Genomic DNA, 18,896 nt, shown 5'->3' on the forward strand with positions numbered 1-18,896 from the left:
GACGGGACAACAACCTAGGTAGTTGTGGAGGCCACCTACCACGGATACCTAGGCACCTTAGGTAGGTAAGGTACCTTACAGTGTACCTGTCACCCGTGTCGGAGGCCTGCGGAGGGGACGCTACGATTGCCGAGTTTTTAGGTAAGCTGTGATTAGCTAAGACTTGAGGCCCATGACATAATCTCAATGGAACGCACCTCTCTGTACGGAGTACTAGCCGATCGAGAATTCGGAAATCCAGGTACGGATACGGGAAAACGAGCTTTTCTGTAAGGGACCTTGGCTGTGGTGTGGTGGTGTGGCATGCCACGAGGCCTTGTGCAATAACTTGAACGGTTATTGGATCATAGTCTAGTACACTGCATTCGAAGTGGGAATTTCTTTTCCAACGGGTTGAGGATGGCTTGCCTCGGCTTGAACGAGACGTGGGTTGATCTTGATCTGGCCACTCGCACGCGGTTCGTAAGGTAGTGCAGGCGCGGTGGCTGAGTTGTTGTTGTTGTTGGTCGCTGCCGTTGAACACTTCCATAGCTTCGGCTTTCGGCGGGAGGGCAGCAACGTTCCATCACCCACACGGAGCGGCCTTTTCCCCGTCGGCGCAATTTGCTGGACCTTACCTTACCGAATAGCACCGCATAGAGAATCTAGGTCCTCAGTTCAAGTTGAAGAGACGACGGCGAGAAAGCGAGCAGCAACGCGAGTATCGCAGCGATCTGCTTCCCTGCATTCCCCGCAGCACCCTGTGCGTAAGTAAGTATGAACAACCTGACATCAGGCTAGGATCGTACCTTATGCAGGGATGACTACCTAGGATTGAGGTCAAATTGATTTCCAGAGTCTGCTTACCTTACCTACCTACCTTACAGGTAGGTACACTTTACACTAAGGTAAGGCACCTAGAAACGTTGGGGTTCTCTGCAGGGTCTACTAGGTTCCCCGTTTGGTCCCCTCCACTGATGACAATGAACTCTTACGCAGTAAGCAGGGCTGCTGAGTGTGCTGTCATCGGGTCGCCGTAGACTGGGTACTCCCTAACGCTGAACGGTGCAGTGACGGAGATGGTCGGGCCCACTCGCTGGCTTTTCCTCCAGTCACATTCCACTATTTTCCCAATGCCATCATCAGTGCACCACCATGTTGACGTCACTCCACCCGGCTGCCATGGGATCATCGTTGCCCTTCTGTCTCCAAGATGGAGTCATCTACGTCTTGATCGCTGGCCCAAGCAGCACTTCCCGCCGAGACTGAGGCTGGAAGAGGTGACCGATTATGTTTCCGGTATAAACGGAGCAGCCTCATCTCATTGTTAGTGCAGAGTTCCTACCGTACTGTTTCCCAGTAGTGTACTCAGACTCGGTCCCAATGCGAGTGCTACATCCGTATCTGTGATACTTGTAGCTGGGTTTTGCGCTTCACTGAAATTTTCCGTCCCACCCCTCTATCTCTGATGCTCGACTTACTTCAATAAAATCAGCACAGAGACTTTGCTTACTCATCGTCACGAAATCCGCGTAATGAGTCGTTGACATATTACCTCCAGTCCCCAACGACAACTACTAAACGGGGCAGAGAATCTGGTGGAGCTTTCGAGAAAACTGCAGTGACAACCTGCTGACAGTTTCTCCATTGTACTATCTATCAGCTGCTGAAATCGCCGGCGCCATTCTGAACGGGAACCTAAGGCTCGGTAACAGAAGACACCTACAGTTCCCGTCGTCTCCAGCTGGTAGTGACTCAAACAACGAACAAGCTCACTCTCACTTTCGGGGCGCAAAGACTGTTGACGCAAGAACTCGGAGAAAATGTGGGAGACCACGGCGTCACGCATTATTAAACATCACACATCCTTACCACACACTCTATTATGTGCGCTTGACATAGCCGGAGAGTCAGAAACAGGTTGGGCCGTCCTCGGTCTTGGGGTTGTTCCCCGACTTTCCAAGCCAAACCAAACAATGAGCGTTGGTCATTAATCAATCCATTCGTGACGGAAGGATTGGGGGGGAGGAGAGAGACCGAGGAGGGGGGGGGGGGAAAAACCGTACCCCTACCTCCCGTCATTCTGCAATGCATCATCCACACACCCTCAACTGGTCCCGATCGCTTTACCCCTGCTCTCCTGAAGTGGACCATCTTCGGCCATCAGTCCAAGCCTCGGGACTCCAGCCGGTACCTCCGCTCCGCTTTGCAAGCAAGTGCGACCGGTACGTACTGCCACTGAACCCTGTCTCTTTCTAAGCCCAGCGGACACTGAGATGCCCTGAACCCTGCCGCCAATTCCACACACGATACGTACCCCGACGGCCTTACCTCATTCCCAGTCCCCTACAAGCCCACCCCCAAGCCCAATACGTAGGCTGTGAACCTCCCACTACTGCCTTCCACCACTTCCATATAAGCCGCCGTCCCTCCACAGTTTGCCACCTTTGGATCCTTTTTCATCACCAAACCTATATTATCTTTCTCAACAACACACCATGCTGTTAAACCGACCTGCAACTGTGCAACCTCTCCAGCAACAAACTATCTACAGCAACCAGCCACCTTCTCGGCAGCAGTACCAGCACCAGCACCAGAACTTCTATAACAACCACACCCTCGACTTCGACCTCGACGACGCTCCAAACGATATCAGCGCATCGAGTATTTCTTCCTCCCCCCTCTCGACTCAGTCGCTCCTTTCTCAACATTACTCTCTTGCATCTCAACCCAGCGCATTCACCACCTTCGACTCTTCGCACTTGGCTGTACCCCGAAGAGCAGCGCCTGCAGCCACATCATTTGACGACACGTCCTTGACATTCAGTAACCTAAACCAGTTACCGCAAGACCTGATGTCGTCAGAGACCGCTTGGGCCTTGGGGAACAACTTCAATAACAAGCCGGTCGGCCGGCTTCCACACCAAAGAGAATCCTCCTTGTCCTCTCTGGGCTCTGCCGGTCCCGCCTCCCCATTCAATCACAATACATCAAACCCTCAGATCGCGGTTACCGATTCAGCCCCCGACGGCATTTACGACATGCAGGCTCACGATGGAAACTTCTACCAGCTGGCCAAATCCATGCCTACTCATGACAGCATGTACCCGAATTACAACGGACTGAGCAGTATACCCGCGGACATCGGCGGCTACACCTCAGCGCTAAACGTTCAGAGGCCGAGGTCTGACCGCACAGGTCTACTCCCTGCCCCCGAGCTCTCCATGGCAGGCAGCAGGTCGCACCCACCATCGGTGGCAAGTTCTGTCGCTGGTGACTCACCGGCCACGCCGTCCGTGGGCGAACACGAAGATGACAGGAGAAGGAAAGCTGGTAAGCATAATCCTGTCGATTTCGATGAATTGTTGAGCAGCCGCTTACCATGTTCTGATGATTCAGTGTTCAGCAATGTGCCCAAGTTGGATCGCACAATGACGGATATCTACAACGACGAACTCTACAGCCCAAATTTTACCATTACTTCCGCATCTCCAGCCCAGAGCCAAATGGCTGTCTCTCCCAGCAACGATGTCTTTGCCCAGAGATTGAGCGCTGCCAACAACCAGCACCTGAGCGCTGCTCAGTCACCATCGTCTACTGTGTCACGAGATCGCTCGCCTTTCCGCCAAGGCTCACCGCTAGCGCCCGTTACCAATCATGATTTTGGTAACGGTACCCGCAACCCGCAGCTCCGCTTTCCCTCGGCTCATCAGATCAGAGAGCAGAAGAAGGCTGAACACGAGGCTCAGTTCAGGCAGCAAATGACTCTGAAGAACGAGCCCGAAACTCCGAAGACGATCTCTCCGAAGGATGTCAATCTCGAATTTCATGATGCCGACGCGGACCAGTTCCCCTTGTTCCCCTCCCAGGATTCGACCGACTTCGATGATCTTGCCAAGGCCGTCGTGTCTCAAGAATCAAACAATGGATTTGGCAGGACGCCTGTGCCCAACGCGGCTGCATTTCAGTACATGCCCACGCCGCTTTCCAATGGTGTACAGATTCCCCAGCAATATCCATTCATTGCACAACCTCGTCAGGCGCACGAACAGTTGCCTCGACTCAGCTCCGCCGAGTCTAGTTCGGGCATGTCGGAGGGGACTCCAAGTTCTCACGGATTGCCCATCTCGAAGCCTGCCGGGACCGCTGCGGATAGCGGAACATACACTTGCACATATCACGGATGTACTCTGAGATTTGAGACCCCAGCCCTCTTGCAAAAGCACAAGAGGGAGGGTCATCGCCAGACTCAGACCATCAGCGGTCCCAGAAGAAGCGATGCCGGCGTATCGTCCTCCCCGAACAGTCTCTTGAATAGTCAGGCAGGCCCTCATCGATGCGATCGAATCAACCCCAGCACTGGCAAGCCGTGTCACACCATCTTCTCCCGCCCTTACGATCTTACCAGGCATGAGGACACTATTCACAACGCTCGGAAGCAAAAGGTTCGCTGCAATCTGTGCACCGAGGAAAAGACCTTCAGCCGCGCGGATGCACTCACACGACACTACCGCGTCTGCCATCCCGACGTCGAGTTCCAGGGGAAACACCGCCGCCGTGGGCACAACGCGTAGAATTCTCAATGCTTTCGCGCACGAAACTCACGGATCGGCGATGTCGTAGCTCGCACCCTGCCAAAAAAGAAGTTGGTTACGGCGGGAGAGGCAGGGGGATGACGATGACGTCGGGCAACAGTACCGCAGAACCGAATTGTCGAGTCGCATAAGCTTGGTGGCTGCACGACAGAGCGTCATAAAGCATGAGAGGGAGGAGGAGAGGACGTCGATCACGCTGCGACCAATCCGCTGCCGTCAAGAGGAGTTGGGAAGTGGTACTTTCGAACCTGGTCGAAGAAGCTTCGAGCGGGGGTGCGGGGAATGGGGTGGAGATTCAGGGTCCTCGATGCTGCAGTAAGGGTCGTGCGGTATGACATCATTGTGGTCCGTGCTGCGCGACCCTGACGATCGATGCGATCCACAATGACATCATTCATCCCGTCCTGTCTTGCGACCATCCATGCGAACTTTACCATTCCGACCTTCTCAATTCCGCCTGACGACATCATCATCAGTCTTGGCACACAAGTCGCCCCCGCCCATGATCAACTGTCTCATGTGGTAGGGAAATGAGATGGGATGGACGCTGCCACTTCCACCCACTTCAGCGCGACGGGATGTGTTCAACCGCAATTTAGCTTGTCGGCGTTGGTTGGGGCTGGACAATCTCGGGTCGTCACCTCGTCAGCCGTTCATCCGCAGCTATCGGCACTCGGTATCAGGTAACTGGGCGGATGGTGGAGCACTACCCGTCGCTTCCAGCCTCCTGATACTCCGGCACCGGGTGGTCAATCCGGCGCGCCCACACATGGTGGTTAGTTGGGTATGTGTTGGAATGAGACTTGATTTTGTACAGTAGCCGGCGTTTTTCCTTTCTTGATGCGTCTTTCTTTCCCTGGTTAATGCGTCATCGCCTGGGACGGTTGTATACTATACACTAGTGCATATCACTACATGGGATTAGACAAAAGAACTGCGAGGGTCGGATGTGGGACAGCGACATAGTCTGCTGCTTGGAACTAACGATTTGATGACGGAAGATGAAATGGGCGGGTATAGATAGAATAGCTAATCTTGTACAATTCACTCCTTCAGGCTATGTCTATGTTGCGACATTTGAGCCTGCTGCCACCTATCTTTTGCTTCGCTTAAGCGTGCACAGAGAATGAGTTTCGAAAACTCAATCAGTGGTCGTACCTCCAACATGGAATCAACAGCGAACACACAGTGAATGGGGATATGGAACCCGATGCGCTAATTCAGTAATTTCGCGAACGGTGCCAGGTCGTTGCGAAGTTGGCCTCACCTGTCCCGGATGAAAAACGTCGACTTTGCCCAGATCAACGTCAGAATTGCGGGGAGCAAATAATTCGCTCCTTCCAAAGTACAGGGGTGGGTGCTCATCACCCGGTTCGGATGCGGACCATGCTCGCCATGTTAACAAGACGTTACCGTACTCCGAGGCGGGCTACTGTTGACATGCACACCAGAAACGAGAAGAGACACTGTCATTTATGCCAATCAGATCACGCAAATTGCGGGTTCTCAGCCCAGATATGTCTATTGCAGATTGTTGTCACTGCGAATACCGCTGGCATGTAGCTCTGCCTCTGTCGGCACCGTCAGGTAGCCTGCCCCACCTGGCAGAGCAAGGCGGGAAGACGAGAACAGGACGATTCTGGAACCACCAACAAGAACGAACAGGCGCCCACTTTTTCCTAATCCATCCCTTTTTCCGTCATGCTTATGCCTTAGGAACGATGTTTTCTGCGGCCTCGTCGCCTAGCACAGCTTCGCGAGCGGTCCGATACTGAGGGATGATGTCCGTCCATTTTTGGAACTACATGCGAAATCGTGTCAATCATTTCGTTCACTCTCGTACCTTTTTGACCAATAGGGACACTTACCTGATACCAACCCTGGGCGGCGAGAACCTCCAAGCCGGGGATGGTCGCCCATCCGGCATCTTCAGCGAGTTGCATCAGCGGAGTATGACGGGGCTGATAAGCCATCTCGAGAAGGACCCGGGGTCCTTCAGTCTCGATCTCTCGACGGAGTACCGCCATGAGCGTTTCCCGTAGTGAAGGGTCGATGGGTTTGTCCGCGGGAATCGTGCTGACAATGACAGTCGGAGGAACTGCCAGCGTGGACACTTGGTCAGCGTTCTTGAGCGCCTCGATGGGGAACTCAGGGGGGAACGAGGCCTTGAGCGACTCGAGTCCGCTAGTATTGCGAGCAAGCGCGTAGATGGGTCCGAAGCCCAGTGAATGGAGGGCGAAGATAGCAGCTCTTGTCGTTCCTCCCGAACCAATGACCATGGCGGCATTTGGGACACCTGAAGGGGAGCGAGACGCCGTTCCCACTGACTGCAGAGCATGGACCATGCCCAACCAGTCCGTGTTCTCGCCAAGCAGCTTGGTATTACCGTCATCGGTGCGCACGGGGATAATGGTGTTGACAGCCCCGAGGACGCGAGCAGCCTCCGAAATATCGTCAAGCTCCTTCATGATGTCGAGCTTCAGAGGGATTGTGACAGAGGCGCCACCGAAGTCTGGAGCTCGGATGATCTCGCGGACGTCAGCCGCCACATCAGTCTCCTTGCGACAGTATTTGTGCGGCAACCCAACCAACTCGAAAAGACCGTTGTGCAGAGCGGGCGACCGCGATGCCGAAATGGGCTTGCCAAAGAGGTAGAAGGACTTCGGATCGATCGTACCGAGGAGAGACAGTGCTTGCCGTATTTCAGCAGCTGACAACTGGCCTGGAGCTGCTTTGAAGGGCAGGGCGGGGTGAGCTACCGGTGTAAGGCAGCCGTTGAGAACGCGACTCAGCTTACCCGCGGCCCCCATATTGAGCGCAATGATCGGGGTGCTGTGAGATGCGAGCATCTCGGATTTGAAGCGGGCCAAGTCGTAGTTGTCCTCAATGCGACGGGCAACGCCGACGAGTTTGATAACGTCTCCATATTGCAATGCCTTGTTGTAAAACGGCGTCCAGGAACCATTGCTCCAAGAGAGGTTTCCTTGCGGGTCGTGGTGAGAGGCGATGATACGGGATCGTCCCTTATTGTCCACCACGGCCTGGATCATGCTCTCCGGAAGCGTCATCTCTACGTCGATGAACTCGACGCCCATGCGAATGGCCTTTTGATAGAGGCTAAGAGCTTGGTCGTAGGCGTCATCAGGGAATTTGCCTCCTTGAGCCTTTGTCCGCAACGTAAAGATGATGGGGACGTCCGCGACAGATCTCAGAAGAGCCACTTGATGAGCCACAAACTCTGGTGAATAATCTTGCAGCAAGTCCACGCGAAGCTCGACCGCATCCGAGCCTACAACAACGGCTGGTATCAGAGATAAAGCCGACGCAACTTCCGACACGGTGAGCGACACGAAGAAGCTAGGATTCTTGGACAGCGCTTTGGTCACTTGAATGTTCTCGCCGAATAAGGCGTTAACGAAGCGGCGGAAGTCCAATGGTGGTTCACGGGTCGCTGCTGTGCCAGGAGGATGAGGACTGAAGTACTCGAAGTTGCTGCATTCCTCGAAGAATGGTTTGCGACGGTAGTAGACTTCTTCGATATCCTCTCGGTAGGCCGGTCTTGTCTTATCCTGGAGCAGGTAGTCAACGACCTCTTTGGTGTTGCGATGAACAAGCAAGACGCTGCCGTTATTGTCGCAGTAGGCAGTCAGAAGTCTGCGAGCCTCAGGCGTTTCGACGATGCCTCCACCACACGAAAAGATGTGGCCATCGCTCTGCTTCTCCATAACGTCTCGAAGGAGATCCACCTCATCTTTTCTGAAACCTTCCCAACCTCTTGAGCCTCTGATCATCTCAGGAATAGTCATACCAGCCCGACGCTCCAGCTCCTCGTCTAGGTCGATGAAGGGACGCTGTAACGTGTCTGCCATCCACCTCCCTGCAGTCGTCTTACCAGCCCCACGCATGCCGATCACGAAGACGGATTTATTCTTGCGGGATTTGCGAGGTGCTGAATGCACCGTGTCGGGATGCTGGTCGACGCCGTCCAGCTCGATGTCGAACAACTGCGCCATGGTGTCCCACCAGCCAGGCCATGTCTTTCCAGTACATTCCCTTTCGAGGATCGTGACCGGCTTCGGCGATATAGTTGACAACACACTGAAGCTCATCGCTACACGGTGGTCGTCGTAGCAGAACACACCTTCGGCAGGCTGTTGAAGGTTTTGGTACGGACGTCCAGTGACGATGATTCCGTCATCAAATTCGTCGGTCTCGACACCGAATTTGGCGAGTTGCTCGCGCATGGCGCCGATGCGGTTGCATTCCTTGACTCTCTGGTTGGCGATACCACTGATCTTGGTCGTTCCTGAAGCCACGGCTGCCAGAACGGACGCTGTGAGGAAGGCGTCCGTCATGGGCTCCATGTCGACGTGCTCGATGGCCTTTAGGCTGCCAATAACTGGCCCAGTGACGGTCGTAGAAGTGCCCGTCTGCTCGACAGTGCAGCCCATGGGTCTCAGGACATCAACGGCGAAACGAGAATCTCCCTGGAGGGACTCAGAGCCAATATTGGGCACGGTGCAGGTCGTTCCGGTGATGGCAGCAATAGCTAGAGGGTAAGTTGCGGAGCTGGCATCGCTCTCGACGACATACTCGGCCGGGTTTTGGTAAACGGCTTTGGGAATATGGTAGGTGTTGGGCTCATCGCTGGATCTCGTCACGTCGACACCAAAAGTGCGCATCATCGAGATGGTCATGTCGATGTAAGGTTGTGAAATAGGCTTTCCACCCACGAGGCGCAGCGTGACGGGTTTCTTGGCGTATGGAGCAGCCATCAGGATGGAAGAAACATACTGAGACGAAATGGTTGCCGCTAGTTCGATGAGGCCGCCCTCGAACCCGGCGGCGGCATCGACTTGCAGAGGCAGACTCTTCTCCTGGCCCAGGTACTTAATACTCAGACCGTTGGCTCTGAGGGCGTCAACAAGAGGTCCGATGGGACGGACCTTCATGCGGGCGTTCCCTGTCAATACCGTCGACGAGACGTCGGAAGGGGCGCACAAGGCCACGACGGTAGTCAAAAAGCGGGAAGCGGTGCCAGCGTTGCCAAGATACAATGCGTCCTTGCTAGCGTTGAGCTTCCCACCCTTACCCTCGACAGCGAGGACTTCGCCAGCCTCTTCCCAGGCGTAGGTCGCGCCTCCCAGCTTCGAAAGAGCCGACAGCATGTACTCGGTATCATCAGAGTGCAGCAGATTCTTGATTCGGCAAGTTCCCTGGCCCAAGGCAGCCAGGACAAGCGCACGATTTGAAATGCTCTTGGACCCTGGAGGTGTCACCGTCGTGCTGTGAGCCTGGGGTACGCCGGGGAAAACTTGAGTCGCAGGCGACAGAACGACTCTAATTGCGCGATCCTCAACCACGCTAGCTTTTTGCTCGTATGTCTTCCCAATTGCCGAGAGGAGCACAATCTTTTTCTTGGTGCCGTCATTCTTTTTGTCCACGGCCATCTTGTCCAAAAGAACGTCAACAGGGCATTTCTTGCCCGCCGTCAACTTGACAACCCGCTTGTCATGCAATGTAGTGGGCAGATCGTAGCTGGCGATGCACTTGACAAGGCGGGCCACTGCTCCGGGTCGGAGAATGCCAAGGTAGCGGGCAAGCTCCGCCTCCTTGACCATCCCAATGGCGACAGCCTCGCCGTGCAGAAGTTGAGGAGTGAGAAGTGCCTCGAAAGCGTGTCCAATGGAGTGACCAAAGTTGAGTAAGTTGCGAAGCCCACCTTCCCTCTCGTCACTAGAGACTACTTGGGCCTTCACCCGTGCGGAGCCGAGGACTATCCGCTTGAGGATATCGCGAATCGGAGACAATCTTTGGAGTGGCTCCCCGTCAGACTTGATTGCAGCCAGAATAGCGGAAGCGTTGGTCTCGAGGGCGGTGAACTCGTCCTCGTCCCAGATTGCGGCAGTCTTGATAACCTCGGCCATTCCGTTGATGAACTCGCGCCTAGGCAGTGTCTCGAGGAAAGCTAGGTCAATGTAGATTCGGAGAGGTTGCCAGAAAGCCCCAATGAGGTTTTTCCCCATCGGCGTGTCAATCGCTGTCTTGCCGCCAATGGATGAGTCAACCATGGAAAGCAACGTCGTCGGTACCTGGACGAAGCGAATGCCTCGCATGAAGGTGGCAGCAACATAGCCGATCATGTCGCCAATAACCCCTCCACCGAGCGCAATAATGACGGTATCCCGGGTACATTTTTGCGACAGCATCCAGTCCTCAATGGCCGCCTTCGTGTGTCGGCTCTTGGAGACCTCGCCCGGCGGGATGGCGTAGGTGAGCAGACGTGTCGTCGCGGGCGCAGCGTCATTGAACACCTTCTCGAACGGAGGGACGTAGGTATCGAAGAGATTCGTGTCGGTGATCAGGACATAAGTCGACGTCTTGAGGTTCTGGAGTAGGTCATGAGTCACAAAGTCAAGCCAGATACCATGGTCAACGACAATGTCGTCCTTGCCCAAGATTGTGATCCGCGTAGGACCTGAGCCCGGACCCGAGCCATTGACCAATACCATGATCAAGAGCGAGTGTAATTGTGTTTATGCTGAGTTTTTGCGCATCGAAATCGTCGTCGTAGATCCTTCGCGAGGAAGCGAGGCGAAACGGAGTGACAGTGTTGTGGTGTTTTTTTCTGGGGAATCTAATGGGGGGAGGGAGGGGCATTTGCAATCTGCGCCTGAACCGGAGCTCTAAAGGGTGTGACTCCTCAATTTTTTTTTCCTACGCAATGAGCATTGGAGTAAGTACTAAGTTAGCTCACCCACTTTCTACACGCGCCCCCGCCCCCCCACCTCCCCTCCCTTTCCGTACATCTTAGCGCAATATAGTAAAGGCAGTCCTAGTAGTATTAATTAGTATTTAATTATAATATACTATTAGTAGTAGCTTATATAGTTTACTATATAAATAAGAAATAATAATAATAAATAATAATAATATTATTAATTATATTAATATTTATAGTATAAATTTAAAAAGTAAATAAATTAGTAGTTTAAACTCTTACTTTAGTTAAAGCTATATATATAAATAGTAATATAGCTAATAGTAGGGCTAGAAATATATATTTTAAACCTTTGAAAATAAATTAAAATTAATTAAAATTTATAAATAGTTATAGCTATAGCTATTTAATACTACCTAATTAAATTATAATAGCTTTAATAGAAACATAATAAATTTACCTATCTAAGTGCCTATTTATACTTAGAGGGAGGGTATATTATATATATTATAGTAGTGAGTATATAGTTACGCGCGCGTATATAGGTATATAGGTATATATATATTATAGGTCTATACTACTAGAGCTAACTACTTATTAAGTATAAAGATAAACTAGTGCCTAGCTTTAAATAAGCTTTATAGTAGTTTCTTAATATAAGGTTATATAATATATTTATTATAATAGTAATACTTTAGCCTATACTATCTCTTAATAAAATAAATAAATATAATTTATAATTAAATTAATATTAATATACTTAATTTAACTAAGGTTTTTAAGTATATATATTATTTATAAAAGCTATAGAAAAAGTAGAGAGAGAATAAATAGTAAGCTTAATTATTAATAAGTAATAATAATAGTTTAAGCTTATTATAAAAGTATTAAACTTTTTAGTTATAAATCCCTTAATACCTTTAAAGTCTTTTAGCTAATATAGTATTTCTATTATAGTATTAAGTAGGCCTATAAAGCTAGCTATTTTAAATTAGAGGCTTATTCTTTATCTTTTTATAATTCTTTTTTATTACTATATTTAAATCTTTTCTTTAAAATATTATTTAATAAGATATTATTTAATATACTTTTTAATAAATATAGTAATATAAAGGCTTTAGCTATTAAATATAATATTTAGAACCTAAATATTAAATATAAAGACTTAGAGACTTTAGCTAAAAAGAAAACTTTTATAAAATTTATCTTTAACTATAAATTACTTTTAAAACTTATTTTATATTTTTTAGAATAATTAAATAATTTAAAAGTTAAAAAAGTTAAAAAAGTTAGGCTAAAGGCCTAATTAAGTTAATTTAAGAGTTATAATATAAAGGTTAAATAGTATATTAACTAAAGCTTAGAGATCTTAAGAGTATAAAATCCCTCTATATAGAGTTTTCTATAAGGTATAGATCTTATTTTACTAACTATTTACTAATAATTTATTTTAATTAGCTAAACTAGCTAAGGGGATCTAAATCTTTATAATTACTCTTCTCTTCTAGCGCTTTAGTTCTTAAAGTATATAATTATTATTAATTTATATTAATATCTCTATTTTAGCTCTTTATATTTAGAGCTTTGTTATTATTAATATAATATTAAAAATAACTTTATTAGTTATATAGTATATATTTAATATTATTATTACTTCTAATTATTATATTTTTAAATTATATAAATATATTTAAAAGAATATAAAACTTTTATTCTTTTTATAAGGTTTTTTCGAAAAAAGTTTCTTATATAATAATTAATTAATAAGACCTTTTTTTTATTTTTATATATTTAATATATTATTATACTCTTTTTAATATATATTTATTTAATTTATAAAAAAGCTTTTTCTTTTTATAGCTTTATTATAAAAAAGTTTCCTCTATTTAGCTATTATAAAGATTAAAACTTATATATCCTATTTTATTTTTTTATATTTCTTTTTTTATTTCCTATTTTATTAATAGGTCTCTATTTATTTCTTATTAAGATATTATATCTTATTTATATATATATTATTCTTAATAAATACCTTTATAATTTCTTTTTCCTCTTTAATAATTTTATTAATAATACTAATAGTAATTACTCCTATCTTTATTATTTAATATCTATATATTTAGATATCCTCTATTTTTATTATATTATTAATATTTATATAGTAAAATATATTCTCTATAATCTTTATAAATATAAATACCTTAATATAGGTTCTTTTATTTTATCTCTATTAAGCCATTAATAAACTATTTCTAATTTAATTATAAGTTTTTTATAAGCTTTATAGTATTATTTAAGTATTTTAAATTATATTTTATAATATCTATAAATAAAATAAAGCTAGCTCTCTTAGTATTATTAAGTATTACTACTATAAGTATTAAATAACTAAATATATAACTATCTAATATAAAGTTACTATTTTTATTTATAATCTTATTATTAATAGTAGCTTTTAAAATATAAATTAGATTTAGCTTTAAAAGCTATTCTCTATTTATAAGTACTTTTTTATTAATATCTTAATTAATATAAATATTTTTTAATTACTTTTTAATAGTTTATTTTTTTATTTTTATTACTTTTTATATTTAAGTTAATATACTTTAAAAAGAATATAAAATTATTAACTACTTTAAGTCTATTTACTATATATACCTATATAATAATAATTTTATTACCCTCTTAATTAATATTATAAATAAGCTTTATACCTTTAGGCACTATATTATAATTTAAACTATATATTTAACTTACTATAGGTTTAGTCTAGCTTATTAACTAACTAATAGCTATTTAGCTATATAACTTATAGACCCTATATATAAGCTTAAGCTTCTACTTTAGCTACTAGTTTATTACTTTACGCCTTAACTTCCCCTATTATAATAATAATAATAATAATAATAGATTTTTTATTAAGATATATCTAACGCTTTAATACTCTTCCTCTAAGCTACTCCTCCTAGCTATCTACTAATAAGGATAATTAGCCCTAAGGCTACTAAGCTAGTACCCTACTATATTATTACGCTATTATACTACTATTAGATATTAAGCTTTTTAAGTTTATTTATAGAAAACTCTTTACTTATTACTATTACTATTACTATTTAATAAAGCTATTATAGTTTTATTACTTATTATTAGCTATATTTAATTATTTAAATAGGCTTAACTTATAGATTCTTAATTACTTTAAGCTTTAGATCTATAGCTATTTAGAGGAAGTCTATAAGATACTTATAAGTAAATAAATTACTATTAATTTATATAAATAGCTCTACTTTAACTTTTTTAACTTTTAAATTATTTAATTACCCTAAAAAATATAAAACTAGCCCTAAAAGCTTTTTATAATTAAAGGTAAATTTTATAAGAGTTTTCTTTTTAGCTAAGGTCTCTAAGTCTTTATATTTAGAGCTTAAGTTCTAAATATTATTCTTAATAGCTAAAGCCTTTACTTTATTATACTTATTAAGAGGTATATTAAATAATATCTTAAAAAAAGGATTTAAATATAGTAATAAAGAAAGAGAAGAAATAAGCCTCTAGCTTAAGATAGCTAGCTTTATAGGCCTACTTAATAATATAATAGAGATATTATTCTAGCTAAAGGACCTTAAGGGTATTATAAAGAGGGATTTATAACTAAAAAGTTTAATACCTTTATAATAGGTTTAAGCTACTATTATTACCTATTAGTAATTAAGCTTACTATTTACTCCCCCCCCCCTACTTTTCCTATAGCTTTTATAAATAATATATATACTTAAAAACCTTAGCTAAACTAAATATATTAATATTAGTTTAATTATAAATTATATCTATTTATTTTATTAGGAGATAGTATAAGCTAAAGTGCTATTATTATAATAAATATATTATAGAACCTTATATTAAGAAACTACTATAAACCTTATTTAGAGCTAGGTAGTAGTTTATCTTTAGAAATAAGCTTTATAATATACTATATAATTAGCTTATATTTAATTAGCTTTATAATAGTAAATTAATTAAATTTATTAATAAGGTTAATAACTTTTACTATTTACTTATTAAATATATATTTAATAATATTTCTTATTATTCTTTTCTTATTCTTAAGGCTTATTTTATTAACTATAGCTCTTTTATTATTATTACTTTTAAAAAATATATTACTCTCTATATAACTACTAATAGCTTAATAGAAAGGAAGACTAAAAATAATATAAAAGCTTTTCCTAAAAAGCTTATTAAGAAGCCTATTTAAAATAAAACTAAAAATAAAAATAAAAATAAAAATAAAAATAAAAAAGCTATTTTTATCTCTTTTAATAAAGAGGAGGAAAAAAAAGAAGAAAAAGTTAAAGAGAAAAATAAAAAAGAAAAAAAGTAAAATAATAATAATAAAGAGAAATTAGTTACTCTTAAGCCTCTTATTAATAGTTCCCTATTTAGTTATTATAGCTATAATATTAATTTTATTTTTAAAACTATTTAAATAAAAGCTTTTTTTTTACTTTTTTAGTTCTCTTAATATTTACTTATAAATATAATATTCCTTTTTTTAATATTAAGATAATAGCTTATAAGCTTTAATATATTTATTTAATTTTTATATTACTTTATTTATACTTTATAATTATTTACTTTTATTTTTAATATACTATTAGTTAATATTTAGTAGTATTTATTATCTTTTAACTATTCTATTTACTATAAGTTTTATAAATTTATTTATTATATTTATATATAGCCTTTTAAGTATTATTTAAGTATTGTAATAGTTCTTAAGTATTATATTTAATAAGCTATTTTATTTATTTAATAAAGTACTTTTTATTATTATTATTTCCTTATTAATTAATAATTTCTTTTATTTTCTATTTATTAAGCTTATTTTTAAGGTTTAATAATAAGCCTAACTTATTAATTTCTTATTAATCTTTTTATAATTTAATAAAAAATATTAAAAATATATTATATTATATTGGAGATAGAGGTATAGCTTTATCTATATATTATTATATTATAGCTAGAAATAACTTAGTACTTAATTTTAAAAATCTAATATTATTTAAAGCTAACTCTTAACCTCTTTAGTTAAAGATCCTTAGTAAGTAGTATAAGTTTAAGTAGTATAGTATAGCCTTACTCTATAAAATAATATATAAATATATAAGTAATATTATCTATTATCTTAAAATAATTATTCCCCTATTAGGCTATTTATCTTAAATAACTTTAGCTTTTACCCTATTTATACCTTTATTTATATAAAAATCTTATTATATATCTTTTCTTTTTTATTTTAATTATTATAATCTTTTAGTTTAGCTTTATATTATTATAACTTTTTTCTATTTTTATCTTTTTATTTTTTAATCTCCTTATAAATATTAAAATACTAAAAGCTAGCTATTCTCTTAAATATTAAAGTAATTTAGAAATATATAGTAAATAATTTATTATTATTTATAAGAGTAAGAACTCTTATCTCTAAGTCCTTAAGGCTTAAAAAGCCTATTATTATGAATAAGTTTTTCTTAAAGGCTATTAGCTTTTTCTTAATATTAATTAAGAAGCTATTTATAATAGTCTTTTTAATATTAATAATAAGGGAAATAAATAGTAAAATATAAATACTTTAAGCTATAGTTAGGGTTATTCTTATAGTTATCCTTATAGTTACTATAGAAACTATAATAATAGTTATAATAGCTTAATAAAATAAAGAGGAAACCTTTATAAGTAGTAATAAAATAATAATAGTTTTAATAGTAGTTCTTTAGGTTTTAGAAATAATAATAATAATAATAATAACTATTCTCTTTTCCCTCCTCTTCTTTTTCCTCCTCTTTTTCCTCCTCCTTCTTATTAATCTAATAGTAATAATAAGAGTAATAAGTAGAGAGAGAATAGTAATAAAGATAATAAGGAGTTAAAATATTTTCCCTTTTTAATTCTTAATATAGATCTTAAGTTATAGGGTATATTCTACCCTTATATATATTACTTTTATTTTATACTATATATCTATCTTTTAAAAGACTTTATTAATTTAAATAAAATTAAACTTAAAGTTATTTCTATTTTTTTTATTAATATAATATATTTATTTTATTTTATTATAATTAATATATTAAATATAATAATATTTATATTATAATAAGTTTATTTTTAATTCCTTTAGATTTTAATTTAATTTTATTAATATTTTATATAGGCTTTTACTTTAATACTTAATAATTTTAATAATATAATTACTTTTTTTATTATTTTTAATAAGCTTCTTATCTATATAACTCTTTTTAATTAAGGTTATTTTTAATAGAGGCTTATAGAGATTTTAATTAGTCCTTTAAAGAATTTTAAAGCCCTTAAGGCTACTTATTATTAATATTAAAACTTAAATAAAGCTAAGGTTTTTAATTAAATATATTTAGATATATTTAACCTCTTTTTTAATAATTTACTAACTTATTACTAAAAGATTAAGACTAATTATAAATAGATTATTAATACTTAATATTAAACTTTTAATTAGATATTATTTTCTTACTATAGACTTAAATATAATTCTAATAATATTATAAATCTTAAGATAAAATAGTAATTTTTTAGTAATATTAATATAATTTAATAGCTTAAAACTTTATGTTTATTTATCTTTTTATAATTAATATTAGCGTTATAGCTTAAAATTCTATTAAAAAGAAAGCTTATAATTAAGCTTTTAACTTATTTTATATTTTATTTTTAAATATAAAATAAAACCTTAAAGTTTTAATCTATTTTTATAATTTAGCTTATTATTATAAACTTAACTTAACCCTTAATTAAGGTTTTAAATTAAATTATATTTTTATTTACTTTTTATTATTTATAGTTCTTAATTTTATTAAGAAATTATTTAGTTTAAATAGAGAGAAATAATTTTTAAGTTTTTTTTTATATTTTAATTTAGTTCTTTTTTATTTTATTTCTCTCTTTTTTAAAGAGACCCTAATTATATTAAATATTAATAGTCTTAAGGTTTTTAGGGATTTAATAGAAAACCTTTTAGTAATAAATTATATCTCTTTTTATTATTATTTTTACTTTTTAGCTTTTTATTTAGCTTTTTATTTATTATAATCTATAAAGGCTTTTTTAATATTAATTAGGTTTTTAATTAATACTTAAAAGTTATATTCTAAAGGCTATTTAGATTATTTAATTAAGTAATAGGTTTTATTATTTCTTATATAATAGTTTATAATTTAATTGAGTTTCTATTCATTTTTACTCTCTTTTAGATTTAATATAAATAGGGATTTATTATCTTAATTACTATATTATAGTTCTAAAAAGCTTATATAGAAAATATTATATAACTATAAATATTATTAAAGTAAAGCTAAATAATAAGCTTACTTTTTTATATAGTTAAATATTTTAAAAGAACTAATATATTTTAACGCTAATTTATATTATATTACTTTAAATTATAGGTTCTAAGTTAATAAGAGGACTAAAGATCTAATTAAAAAAATAATAAGATTATAATACTTATTATAGCTTTTTACTTATTATTTTATTACTTTTTATTAATATTCCTTAAGGTTTCTCCTTAT

The 18,896-nt window shown here is 39.4% G+C and overlaps 2 protein-coding genes across 2 annotated transcripts; one reads left to right on the forward strand and one right to left on the reverse strand.

Annotated features, from left to right (window-relative positions):
- Window positions 1-2,477: 2,477 nt before the first annotated feature.
- CkaCkLH20_12044 (C2H2 transcription factor) lies at window positions 2,478-4,553 on the forward strand (the record flags this gene model as incomplete). Its single annotated transcript, XM_038894758.1, has 1 exon — window positions 2,478-4,553. The coding sequence occupies one exon, from the start codon at window positions 2,478-2,480 to the stop codon at window positions 4,551-4,553; it is 2,076 nt and encodes a 691-aa protein (XP_038740015.1).
- A 1,726-nt stretch (window positions 4,554-6,279) lies between these two features.
- Window positions 6,280-11,086, reverse strand: CkaCkLH20_12045 (uncharacterized protein; the record flags this gene model as incomplete). Its single annotated transcript, XM_038894759.1, has 2 exons — window positions 6,280-6,375; window positions 6,443-11,086. The coding sequence occupies 2 exons, from the start codon at window positions 11,084-11,086 to the stop codon at window positions 6,280-6,282; spliced, it is 4,740 nt and encodes a 1,579-aa protein (XP_038740016.1).
- Between the last annotated feature and the right edge of the window lie 7,810 nt (window positions 11,087-18,896).

Source organism: Colletotrichum karsti, assembly GCF_011947395.1.
Source record: "Colletotrichum karsti strain CkLH20 chromosome Unknown Scaffold53, whole genome shotgun sequence".
NCBI lineage: Eukaryota > Fungi > Ascomycota > Sordariomycetes > Glomerellales > Glomerellaceae > Colletotrichum > Colletotrichum karsti.